Source organism: Pelecanus crispus, chromosome 1, assembly GCF_030463565.1.
Source record: "Pelecanus crispus isolate bPelCri1 chromosome 1, bPelCri1.pri, whole genome shotgun sequence".
In the NCBI taxonomy this organism is placed as follows: domain Eukaryota; kingdom Metazoa; phylum Chordata; class Aves; order Pelecaniformes; family Pelecanidae; genus Pelecanus; species Pelecanus crispus.
The window spans coordinates 103,948,076-103,961,092 of NC_134643.1; the positions used below are offsets into that span (position 1 = coordinate 103,948,076).

Here is a 13,017-nt window from a genome sequence, read left to right on the forward strand (position 1 = left end):
TCTTGGTTCCTGCGCATTTGCTGTGCCTTCAACAGCGTGTTCGCTGGGATGGAAAGCACTCAAGTGGCGGCGTGGTCACGTAGCATGCTCCAAGTTACGCAATGAGATGTTTCACAGGGTTTTAAAACTACCGGTGCAGAGAAGAGAAAGCACTAAATGAAATGCCTATGGAGGACAACAATAAATTAGGTCATCTATTAAATTTTTCATCTCTTGAGTCTGCTCAAGCCCGGCAGCATCCAAAGCAGTATAAATCTGAGAACTCATGGTCTTAAAATGAGAACATACTGGATGAAGAGACCATTATGAGATAGACATACAAGGAGCTGTATTCCTTTCCTCCCTTTTTTTTTCTTTTTAAATGCAGCAGGAGGACTTTTGTTGGCAAAGCTGACTGTGATTCCACCTCAGGTTTATCAACCTCCTTTCATATCAAGCTGAACATGAATCTTATGCCAAAAGGGAACTATGTCATAGCAGGGTGGATAATACAGCATGGATGAAAGACCTTTGGCAAAGTCTGGTGCAACTCGGGGAAGAGCAAAATTATGTTATTTAATAAAGGATAAATCTGTACCAATCAGACCAGAAGAAAAGTCTCTTGTCTTAACTTTCCTTCTCTCCCCTCCCACCACTGCAGTCGTATAATCAAAATGTGAACTACTGTACATGGGCATAGCTCCTTTGCTGATACTGGAAGTATGCTGACTCACACCAGCAGAAAATACCATCCCTGTGCTTTATAGTAGCTTTGCTAGTTTTCAGGGATTTCCCTTTGGTTTTAGTGGTTTGAGTTGTTTTCTCAGGACACAACTGCATCATTTGATAGCCTAATATATACTAATGATAGAGTGATAATAATGTTCTATTACCTGCCTTCTCTTCCTTGACTTTTCATCCTATTGTCCCCTGGTTGAAATTTTTTATCAGCACTTGAACAGGGAAGAGGAGAAATGATTTTTCACACTCTAAGCCTGTTAGCATCGTAATGCAGAACAGGGAGAAAAAGGTTTTGCTTCTGCTTTGTGATTAAAAATAAACGAGATGTGCGGTAATTTCTGTTACCTTCGTTTCACCGAGTGAAGTCTGGTGAAGTCCCTCTGTTTGTATTTCTAACTATCTGGCACTGGGATGCTTGGTGCAGTTTGGGTTGATGCAGACTAGGTGGAGTAAAACTGAGCCTGTAGGGTGAACAGCGCAAGGCTGAGGAAACATGCATGAAAGCAGACTGCAGATGGGCGAGATAAACAGGATCCCCAGGCTGTGACTGAGTAGGCAGGCCTCTTTAATGGCTCTTAGCAACGCCCCTGCTTTGACCCTCCTCATATGTGAGGAAAATCAAATCAATACACTGTTCTTCAAACCACGATGCTGCAGCAGCAGCAGGGCATTGTGGCAGCCTTCGTCTCTTAAATTCATCAACGCTTTTCAGTTTGCTGATCTCTGGATATCCATCCCTGCATCTCTGCTGAGGAAGACCCTGACTGCATCTTTAATCAGATTGCTTGAGCTCCCATGTACAACCTTCTTCTTATTAGCAAGTATTAGGTAGGCAATTTTAAAGTGCTTTTGGATTTGCAGGCAGCTTTTAACATTGATCTGAGGACTCTATTGTATTCTCTGTAAACATAGCAGAAGCCTCTCTTTAAAACCTACTCTGTTTTAAGTCTTGCTTTTCTTCTGTTTTTGTGGTTGGGCAGGGGGATTTCTGTTTTTTCCTTCTTTTTTTTTCAAAAAAATGTTGTAGCCGATCTGTGCTTTTGGAAAAGGATATTCCCTCGTTGATCCCTCCCCTGTTCTGCAGAACAGCTCTAACCGGTGCCATACAGTTACTTTCAGTGTTGATGAACATCTGTTCAACTGTCTAACATATAGGGCAGGCTGCTCACTCTGTTATTCTTTAATTTTCCGGTGCGTACTTCAAAGCTGCAGATCAGGACTCTACCCGCTAAGTAAGTTCTGCTTTGGTTCCAGAGATGGCTAACAGAGGACCAAGCTATGGCTTAAGCCGAGAAGTTCAGGAAAAGATTGAACAGAAATATGACCCGGAATTAGAGTCTAGGCTGGTGAACTGGATTATTGTGCAGTGTGGAGAACAGATAGAGCACCCTCCTCCTGGAAGGCAACATTTTCAGACCTGGTTGATGGATGGAACGGTAAGTGTTTTGTCCAGTTATATACTTGCATGGGTTTATATGCACTGTGTCCTTATTTTCTGTCTTCATCTAGCTAAATTAGTTAGAGCTCGTGGCCAGTGCATAAATAGGTATCTTAGCATCTGATTTCTTTTCTTTTGACCAGGAATCTTAAACTGAGAAGATAATTATTCTACTAGTGCACTGGGATTAGCACAGTACTTATGATTCTTATGAGTCACGCACGTTATATATGAGCATGACTCATTCCTTCAGCACCTTTTCTCATACAGTTAAATGAGATCTGTTTTAAAATCAGATGTATACTTTCCTCGTTAAGAAATAATCGTTGTTGACAGGGAAAGGTGAAGAGATACAGAAAATTTGAAGGATTGGATTATGTCATAACTGTTTTCTTCTTGGGAATAGTTCTGTAACTAAAACATTGTATTCCATTGGTTTATTGAACAACAGGCAGATGCTGCTGTTTGCAGTGGGCTGTAAGAATACGCTAATCGTTGAATGTCTGCCAAAGTGACTTTAACAATATTTCAATTGACATTGCTTATTTTTTTGGCTTGGGCATGTGGTTTCTTCTCTGTCAGTTGTTATATAACCTTTACCAGTGATTGCTTTGTTGTTTCTAGCAGATTAGGATTTATATGGTCAGGCTATTGCCATCAGTTAATGAAAGCTTTAATGCATTTCTAATATACTTTGATTATTATCAATTCACTTCTTTGTTTTTAATTGAAGAAATTGTGTTCCTGACAGAATCTGGCCAGGTCAAAAGCGTTTTGCAGCATCATTTCATGTGCAGAAATTGCCTTCTAGTTTGGTGACTGCTTTCTAATTTTATTTCTGTATTTATCTCTCAGCTGCTGTGCAAGTTAATAAACAGTTTACATCCAAAGGGAAATGAGCCCATTGCAAAGATCTCTGAATCAAAAATGGCTTTCAAGCAGATGGAACAAATTTCTCAGTTCTTAAAAGCTGCTGAAATCTACGGAGTAAGAACAACAGATATTTTCCAGACAGTGGATTTATGGGAAGGTAAAAATAATAATCTGGAAGTCAGCTTGCAGTCTTCGTTTTACTTTGCTTTGATGTGCTATGATGGTGCATTTTGTCTAAGGCATATTCTCTAATGTAATTATCTTTTGTTTCTGTTTGCCTTACCTCATTACCATCTTCTTCCGGTGGTGCATTATCTCCTCTGAGGGATTTATATTGCCCTGAGGGCATAATGGAACCTTTCCAAGCTCATGTGTTATACAAAAGCTCATCATTCTGATAGAAATCCACAGACCTAATAAAACAAATGTTCTCTATGCTAATTATTTCCAAGTAAATAGCTTCTAATAGCAAATATGGAAACCCCTTATTTTCTGATGACAAGATTTTATTGCAGTTTTCAAATTATAAGCAAAGCTTAAATTAGAGCTATAAAATGCATTCCCAGGAGCATATATGCCTCTGTGGAGCTTATGAGGGCTTGTTTATGACTAGCGAGAAGCAAAACTCACTGCTAACACCATGTTAGCTGAGCATCTCTCTCTAAGGATACAGTCTTTTTAGAGAGGTCACTATGGCAACAGCAAAAAAATTCAGAGTGCCCCTGTGGTTTTGCAGTAACCCAGGTGAAGGCTGTCTCCATCCCATGCTCAAAGTGGAAACTGCCTGTTCTAGTTCCTGGAGGGCTGAGTCTTTTGTGCATTCGTATGGCTGGTTTTGCCCATTTCTGTGGTGATGCATCTCTTCCTGGTGCTTTAACCAAAGACGCTGTATATCCTGCATCTCTCTGGACAAGGTGATGCAAAACGCTTTGCATGAGGGCTCAACACAAGGACAGCTGCAGGGCAATGAAAGGGTCAAAAATCTGCCATGAGAATGAAACAGTGGGAAGAGGAAAGCAATCCATCGAGAAAGCTGGTTTGTGTAGGAACGCACTTGGAGCGAAAAAAGTGGGGTCTATTTTCACAGGCTGTCGGGATATGTGAAGACATCACTCCTCTGAAGGACAGTTCGAGGAATGAAAGACTAGGAAGCTCTCTGTGGATAGAAGGGAAGGATATACTAACCGTTGGAGTTACCGGGATCCGTAATGTTCTCAGAGTGCCAGATTTGCTTGACAAATCCTACCTTTGGGCACAAGGGCAGGATTGTTTCTTCCAGTTCAGTCTTCAGTGTTTCAGCCAATCTACCTTTAAATGTCTTAACTGAAGGGGTTTTCACTTCCCTGGAGTAACACCCTCCAGCCCCTCAGCCTAGCAGGCTGTTGAAAGAGAAGCTCCATCTATCTTGTAAGGGATGATAATAGCTCATTTCAGATGCTGTTCTCTGCAGTCTTTTGCATCTCATAATGGCTTCACACCAGGCAAATGAAAGTATGGTACATTGATCCTTAAACGGGACTTGCTCTGAAAACAAAAAGCTCCTAATGATGGTGGCTCTCTCCTCATTTCTCTTCCTTTCACTCATCGCCTTTTCTCAACAGATGTAAGGAAAAAAGCTAGTAACTTCCAGAGGACAGGAAGTCAAAACACAACTCACAGCCTAGGAGGGAGACATGCAAGACTTTTCTCCACTGTTATTTTAGGACTTCCCAAAACTAATCTGTGTCTCCTCACTTTCCCACTCCCTTTTCATCCCTCCTGCTGCTCATTTCAGTGCTGAGATGAAACAGTATGTCTCTCCAGCAGTGAGTCACTGCAAGCTTTTTGTGTCTAACCGTAACTCTGACCTCTAGCATCTGTGCTGCTTCAGGGCTGAATCGTCTGAACCTGGAAGCATTAGCTGGACAGAAAGGACAGTCTCTTTTTCACTATTTCATAATTACCGTGCTCCTACACTTCGGGCCATAACCTCTTTAGAAAGAGAGACAATGTCAATGTCTGTTTATAGGGAAAGAAAAGTATGTGTGACTGAAAAACAGCTTTTCTCTGGCACTAATTGTTTTCCGAGAGCTTTTGCTTTGAAATGCTTAGTAATGATTAGTGAAAATGTTTTAGGATGCAATCTGCTGTTGACTGTTTCAAACTCACTCAGTCCATCTGGTGCATTTTTCTTCATCTCTGCGACTTCTTGGTCCAGGAGAAGTTTTGCTCTCTTTTGGTCCTTTCTTACATAAATGTGCTGTGCTGAGCAGCTTTCCCTAATCCGTGCCCAAGATATTATGTTCACTGGGTTTTACAGATACCTCCCCAGTATATTTTCCAGGCAGGCAAGAGGCAGCTGTACCTCTGGGTACTTGTTCAGCCTTTGCAAAAGAGCATTTCAGGAATACTGTGCAGAGCAGTTCTGTGTCTTTGGGTCTGAACCTTCCCCTTTCTGGGCCTGGAGAAGAAGGCCTTCCAGCCAGGTTTCCCCCAAAAGAGAAAGGCTTAGCATAAGAAGTGACCAGAGGGCCCTTCCTCCTTGTACAGGCAGTGCCAAGCTCCTCTGCGGGGCTGTGCTATTCCAAGCATGCTGCAGAGGACACTGAAGATGCAGAAGAAATGCCGTCAGCGTGGGTCCCTGCAGCATGATTCAGGGAGGCTGAGGCTGGGGGCCGGGCAGGAGGCCCACGCGGCTGTCAATGGGCAAGTGCTGGAGCTGAGGGAAGGCACTGACCGCAATTTTCTGCAAAGAAGATCTGCGGCAATTTTCTGCAAAGAAAACGCCAGAGTCAAGCTTGGCTTCAGAGAATGCGTACGATCCCTTCTGTCAGGTGGCTGCAGTGTTAGGCGACTTTCTCAGTGGAGATTTAAATTTTTTCACATTTAAAATTTTAAAATTTAAATTTTAATTTTAAATTTAAAAATTTAGATTTTAAATTTTCCCTTTATATGCTGACCACCGAGCCCCTTGTATGCCTTGCTGGAAGAGGGCAAATGGTACAAGACCCATACGGATTTGGGGTTTTCCCTCACCCGCAGCACCCCTCATATGCAGCAAGGAGGTTCTGCAACGCCGTGGCTTTGTTTTCTCACGTGGCGCTCGGCTCCCACTCGGTCTATTTTTCCCCTGCAGCGTCTCCCACTCGCCACTGTCAAATAAAGCGGAGCTGAGCGCAGAGCGGGGGGGGGGGTGCTGCCAGATGGCTCCGCGAGGCTGAGCATCATATTTTGCTACCCGTCTTTTGTTTCTTTTTCTTTTTTCTGCGCTTGCCATCATTATTCAGCTCATTCACTTTTAAACCCTCCTTCACGTCCCTCTTCATCCCAGTCAGTCACCGCGCTCCTTGTTATAGGGGAGGCATCCCAAGGTCGTTGTGTGTGGCATCTGTTACAGCATATGGTACATCTGCTGCTTCGGGGAGCTCTGAGTGTTTCTGCCCCGCGCTCTTCCGTGTGCGCCTGTGTACGTGCGCGTGTGGGATGTCGGCTCTTCGGCTGCCCTCTCTTAAGCAAGGACCCCGTCTGATGCAGTTAGCGGTAAAAAAATACAGTAAAACGAGGATTCTGGATGGCTGACAGTTTATTTTCTGAGGAAAAGGTCCTCTGCAGATGGGATTGCTATAAACTTTAATAGGCTGTATGACAGCCACAGTTGGAAGCTGCTAGACATTTTCAGCTTTCGGGTGTCTTCGTCACCTCAGCCAGTGCGTTACACAGTTAGGTTTGTACGAACCAAAGCCCTGAACTTCATCTACGTATAGTCAGGATGATGCATAGCATAAACACAGAATGTGCAACGCTCCCTTCCTTCTACACTCCAGCTGGCCTACAGCGATTTTCATTAATATTGGTCCACTGGAGGTATTTCTGAAATCTGTTATCATCATCATGTCTCTAGTATCTCATGTTTTTATGAATTACTTATTTTCCCATGTGAAGAACTTACAGTCAAACCCAGACCTGTTAACTAGATAAATTATTTTAGGAAAGAGAAAGAACTGGAACAGAAAGAAAGGGAGGGGAGTCATAGAAACACTTATGGAAGGATTTCAGAAGAAGGGAGAGGCAAAAGGCAGATTTACAACAACTTACCACCTCACAGAATTGGAAATACATGCTGCAACTCATTTTTGCTAGCAAGTTTTCCAAAAGTTACCACATCTGCATTGGGTAATGCGTTAGAGTCTGTCTGACTCTGATATTTTATCTTCCCTGCCCTTTTTACACCAAGTGACAAAGTGCAGAGACAGAACTAAGAAAAAAGGAGTAATCTTAACTTCTTAAATATTTCTGTGTCTTTTTGAATTCACTGGAGGAATCAACAAAAGACGTTGAAGGAAGGAAATATAGGAAATAAAGGAAAATTTATTTATTATCCTGATTTTGGAAGGAGAGGCAGGAGGAGGGGGTACCATTTTTAAAATGTAAACCTCTATTGAAAATGAGCCTTATATTTCAAAGGTGTAAGTTACCCTCTCGGGCACCTGGTGAATTTTCAGCTAGGTGGAAGGTGGGCCTCTATGCAAGTGATAGGCAAGTTCATCCCTCTCGATACAGATGGGATAAATTATCCCCTGAGAAGCTTTTCTCTCACTGTCGTTTATGGAGGGAACCTGAAGAACTAGTGATGACCAGATATGTAACTTTTACTTGGCTAAAGATGAGATGAGCCCTGACTTTTTGAAATGAGGAATGAGCTGAGATAACATAGAGGGGGAGAAAGTGGAAGAATAGTGGACTGGATGACTGGAACTTAAGGTATGAAACTGCAGAACATTGATTTTTTTGGCAGCCTGAGAAAGGAAGCCTGTCGGAAGGATCTGAGAGGTGCTTTGATGGGTAAATTGGGAAGGACTGATGTGACTTACCCACACAGGACCTCTCCAGGACTGTCGTGAGCTGTTAGTGCAGGGACTGTCTGGAATTGCCAGGGGTTAAAAGGTGGGATCAGTCTTACCAGTTACAGGTGAAGAAACTGAGACCCAGCACAATTACTTACCACATTGTTCTCCTTCAGCCATGTTTTACCGAGTATAGTACTGTTCTTTGTACACCAAAGTGATCTCTTCTTAGGAGAAAATTTTGCAAAAGGTGTTATCTAGAAGGACTTAAAATAGCATGGGGGAAGGCATTAAAGTAGCCAGAGGCCTGGAAACCTAGAAATGTCTGAATTGTTAAGTTTCATTTTAACGCTGTCCCTTTGATGGTTTTTAATAAGCTCTTGCATGTCAGTACCTCCATTTCAGCAACGGTAAAATAGCATTTATAATGCTATTAATGCACTTTTTCACAGGAGCTGAGGGAGTTGGTTAATACATTGGATAAGACTGTTTATCAGCGTGCCAAGCTCTTTGTTGTGCAAGGATTTCTTATATTAATTTCACTGTCTGGCTTTCCAGGGAAGGACATGGCAGCAGTGCAGAGAACCTTAATGGCTCTAGGCAGTTTGGCAGTCACCAAGGATGACGGCTGCTACAAAGGGGATCCATCCTGGTTTCACAGGTAAAGTCCAAAGCACAGCTGCTCAGACCTGTCTTCCCCAGGAAGCTGGTAATATCATCTGCCTTTAGGCTTTAAGGAATTTTATTGGGAAAGGAGGGGAAGAGTCTTTCCAAAGTCTCCTTGTAATGGAGAGATTTTCTCTTCAGAGTCTAGATGAGGGAAGCAAAGACCCAGCCGGGCAGCAACACTTTCTACCCTTCACTGGTTCCCAACTTTATCAGCATCACTGCTAGGCCCACGTCTTACCATATCTTGTCAACCTAAAGTTACACCAGGGCTGCTGGGGAGGAGCTCTGTGGGAGCTGTGCAGCGCAGCCTTTTCTCATGTAGCCTCGTCACGCCAGCTTATGTGTCCCTCCTGCCCCACAGCTGGGACGGCACTACTGGTACCAGGACCAAGGAGCGCATTGCCCGTGGCTCCAGCTCTGGTTTCCTCCTGGAGGTGCCCCTTTTGAATGAGGCTGTTACAGGCTGTGTTGGTGTGGGCGTGTGTGTGCACGCGTGGGGACCCTACTGGATGGTTGGCTTTTGGTAGTGCACACAGGGAGGAATGCAGCATCCTGCTCCAGGCACCTTCGTAGCATATCTGTCTTGCTGTGTGAAGGGCCCACGCTGATCACTGAAGAAGAGACATAATTTTCTTGTCCATTGACATTATCCCTTACTCTTTATTCCCTAGAAGGAGAGCAATGATACTTAGGAAATTCAGCCACCAGTTTTCATGACATTCATCTGTTTAGCAGCTTCAGCTGATCCTTTATATCCATTTATGAAACAAAGGGAACGAAAATGGCAGCAGCCATGCAGATATCATGTGTCCTAAAAATAACCGGCAGTAAAAGTGTACTTTTGCCTCACATCAGATAACAGACCAGAAGACTAATGAAGACAAGGCTGTCATGGATGTCTGCAAACCCCCATATAGTGACCCCGTTACCGAGCAAAAAGAAGGCATGAAGCCTCTTTCCATTTTTCATCAAACAAAAAATGATTTCATTTCCTAGTCATCTTTTGTCTTGAAGAGTACCGCTTATCTGTGAAGAATTCTCTGTCTTGGCAAAGCTGTTTATTTGCTCTAAAACTCCATTTGTTTTGGCTAGGGAGGCTGAGAAGCAGGGACAGGAAGAAAAGGAAATCGTCCCATCTTTAGCCCTCCTGCCCCACAGGAGCAAAAAGAGTGCTGGCTGCTTGTCTTTGGTTTGCTTGAATTTTCTGATGTTTAGATGATGCTCAGCAAAAGCAAAGCAAACTTCTTTCGGTTTGTCTTAAACCTTGAGCTGGTTTAACTGAGGCTAAGGGAGACTTGAATTTTAGGTGAGTAAGTGCAAACTCCTATGCATTCTTCGTATGAAATTAGTTTAAATTAACTTAATACAGACCACAAAGAGATTTGTATTTATTGAATATAATTGGGTTTAAAATTTAAATCCAATTACAAGCTTTAATACAAACCAGACATGAAATCACTATGACCCAGACAGGCTTATTTGTTTTATGTAACTAAAACAAAGTCCTACATGGAAAAATTAATTTTCATCTGGACTCTTAATTGTGGGTGGGAACAGTTTTCATTGGCATAAATGAAGATGTGATCACCTCCCTTCTCCCCTAGCTGTCTGTCCTGCCCATACTGTTTGGATAGCCAATCCCTATCTATTGCAGCCCCTGAAATACCATTTTATAGCCACTGCCTTAAGGAAAACTGGTGTTATTTCTATAAGGAAATAACATATGGCAGATCATGAGCTGTTTTCTGAGTAGCTTACCCATCATTCAGGCAGATCAAGCCCCCTCACTGCCACCCAGTGCTAGTCATGAGTCAGGGCTTTCAGGCTGATTCTTAATCGCCTTAAGTTAAATTGAAAGTCGTCAAGATTAAATAGTATAAGAGTATCTGTTCAGGGATCAACAGTGATTAAGATACCCCCACACCTGAGCTAAGCCGTTTTAACTTCCCATTGCCAGTGTCTCACATACCCAGTCTCACCAGGCCTGATTACCCCTTTGTTGCGTACCTTAGCGAGGTTCATGGATCCATGGCTGTTTGTTATCTTGCAGTTTGGCAGCCACTGGTGCAAAGCTGGCATAAAAAGTTAACAGATCTGCATGGTGGGCTCAGTTTGCAGTAAGGATGTTGCCAGGTGATGGCAGACTGGCCAAACAGAACTTGACACAGTGTGAGACACTGAGGGGAATAGACTTGCCCTCACCTCTTTTTCTTACAGTCTCAGTTAAGGCTATTACCGCCAACCTAAAACCAAATCAAAAGTACATGTTGTTATCTGTATGACCATCATATACTAAATGTGGTGCTTATGATGGTGAAAATAACACTATATAATCCAAACTGTATAAGTAATCAATTTTTATTAACATATCCAGACTTCCCTTTGTTGTCTCTTTTTATTTCTTCTTCACAGTCTCGGGGTTTTTTTTCCTGATCGTAGTTACATTTCAACTTTCTGTGGAATTACTCCACAACACAGCTCAAAATTCTAGGAGGAAAAAAGAAAAAATAATAGAATGTGTTCCTGGGATTTTAATTAAAATAAAAGCAGACACAGTGAACCTGAGATTCAATCAGGTAATAGGAGTAGTTCTAAAAACATCCTCTCGTGGAGATCCTGGCAATAGTTTGGTACCCGTGTAGGGATCCTGGAAAAGAAATTAAGCAGCAGTGAGAGGGGGTTGCTTTCTGAGGTGCCCTCAGTTCTGCGTGCCTCACTCCAAAACAGCACGCATTTTGGCAAGAGCTGTGGGATCTGAGAGCCTGTGATGGGCTTCTGTAAGACCTCTTACTAGTCTATGCAGTAACACTGGAGACCCGTTCTGAAAAATGACTGGTTTCCTGTGGATCTTTCTCACTTTTCTGCTTTGCTGGGCTTTCATGCAGACGTGGGTTCTTCTCCTGCAATGTCCTGAACACCCTGAGCCTAGCAAAGAGTTTAAGTGCATTTTTGGACTCGAGCCAGCGTGCTCAGCACAGTACAGGATCAGACCCTGACAGAGAGGACCATGTTGATGGTTTTCAATCACAGCAGCCACCTAATCTATCATTCTCATCAGGTGGTGGGGTGGGGAGAAAAGGGGAATTGTAAGGCGATGCCATATTGGAGGGTAACCTGATCCCAGGACAAACAGACACAGCAGGGAGAAAGATTGTACCTGGGTGGGAGTAGAATCTGGTCGATTGAAAGCCTTCCTCAGTCTGGGGCTCTGCTGATTCATAGGGCTTATTTGGCAGCAACAAACTGATCCTTCTCCCTGGTAAATGATTTGTTTTCCTCACTTTGTATAAATGAAAGATTAATCCAAGACGAACATTTCTCTCAAGGCAGCAGAGTACAAACTTTTGTGCTTCTTCTTAGCAGCCACTTCTGCCCTCAATGCTATTTTCTGGAAAAAGAGGCTCCTTTTAAGCACCAACAAAGGTTCATTGATCCAAAGGGCTTTTGAGACCAGGGACACTGAACAAAAGTGGTCCATATGTTTTGACAGAAGATAAAGGACTCTCATACAGTTAAGACACAGGTGCAAAGGGCAAAGTCTATTGCTTAGAGGAGGGAGATCTGGAAATGGCAACGGAGCAATTGTTCTGTCCTGCAGGCAGCCATCATCTGCTCTGCGAAAATGAGCAAGTCACTTCTCTGTCCTGTTGTTTCTCCGGGTACATTCAGCTCTTAATTACTCCACTGAGTTAAATTATACCAATTCGTACTGTTGCTCTAGATGGGTATCAACTTGTGTTGGAGCACAGGTAAGTGTCTCGTTGATCAGATCCCATGGACTACAGCCTTTAAGGGCTGTAGGGCTTAACACAAATTAATCCTATCATGAGTGCTATATACAGCACTGCATAAATATTTTACCTGTCACAGATGCTGGGGAAGTCCCTTGGGGTTCTTGAGTAAGTGCTACAGTGAAAGTCTGAAGTGTTGTAGGTTTGACTAGAGCATTACTTCTAACTGCAGGAAAGCAATTAGCCCAGCCAGCATTGTCCAGCCCACGGGATGGTGCAAATGAAATATTGCATCACAGGGGGAACGTCTGTTAACAGGAGCCAATTTCAGATTGCTTTTCATGGTCCTCTCTCTGGGCATATGCAGAATGATGGCATGTCTGTATGTTGCTTTTTTGTGTGTATCTGGACAGGAAAGCACAGCAGAATCGACGAGGATTTTCAGAAGAGCAGCTTCGTCAGGGACAGAACGTAATAGGCCTTCAGATGGGCAGCAACAAAGGAGCATCACAGTCGGGTATGACAGGCTATGGGATGCCAAGGCAGATTATCTAAAAGCATCTCTGTCTGTAGAGAAAACACTCCTTCTGCAGCATGGTCTGTTAAAAAAAAAAAAAAAAAGAAAAAAAAGAAAAAAAAGCTCATTAGTTCCCTTTCTGCCTGTTTTTTAATAGTTAGTGCTCTCTGAGGTTCGGGGTATTTTTGGTTTGGTTTGTTTTATTTGCAGCTGCAAGAGTTCAAGTAGGCACTTGGGTTTTCGTGG

General features: G+C 43.0%; 1 protein-coding gene across 1 annotated transcript; it reads left to right on the forward strand.

The window, feature by feature from the left end:
• The first annotated feature begins 1,974 nt into the window (after positions 1 to 1,974).
• On the forward strand, positions 1,975 to 12,809 carry TAGLN3 (transgelin 3). The gene is made up of 4 exons (XM_075721866.1): positions 1,975 to 2,156; positions 3,014 to 3,188; positions 8,413 to 8,515; positions 12,668 to 12,809. The coding sequence occupies exons 1-4, from the start codon at positions 1,977 to 1,979 to the stop codon at positions 12,807 to 12,809; spliced, it is 600 nt and encodes a 199-aa protein (XP_075577981.1). The 5' UTR covers positions 1,975 to 1,976.
• Positions 12,810 to 13,017: the final 208 nt, after the last annotated feature.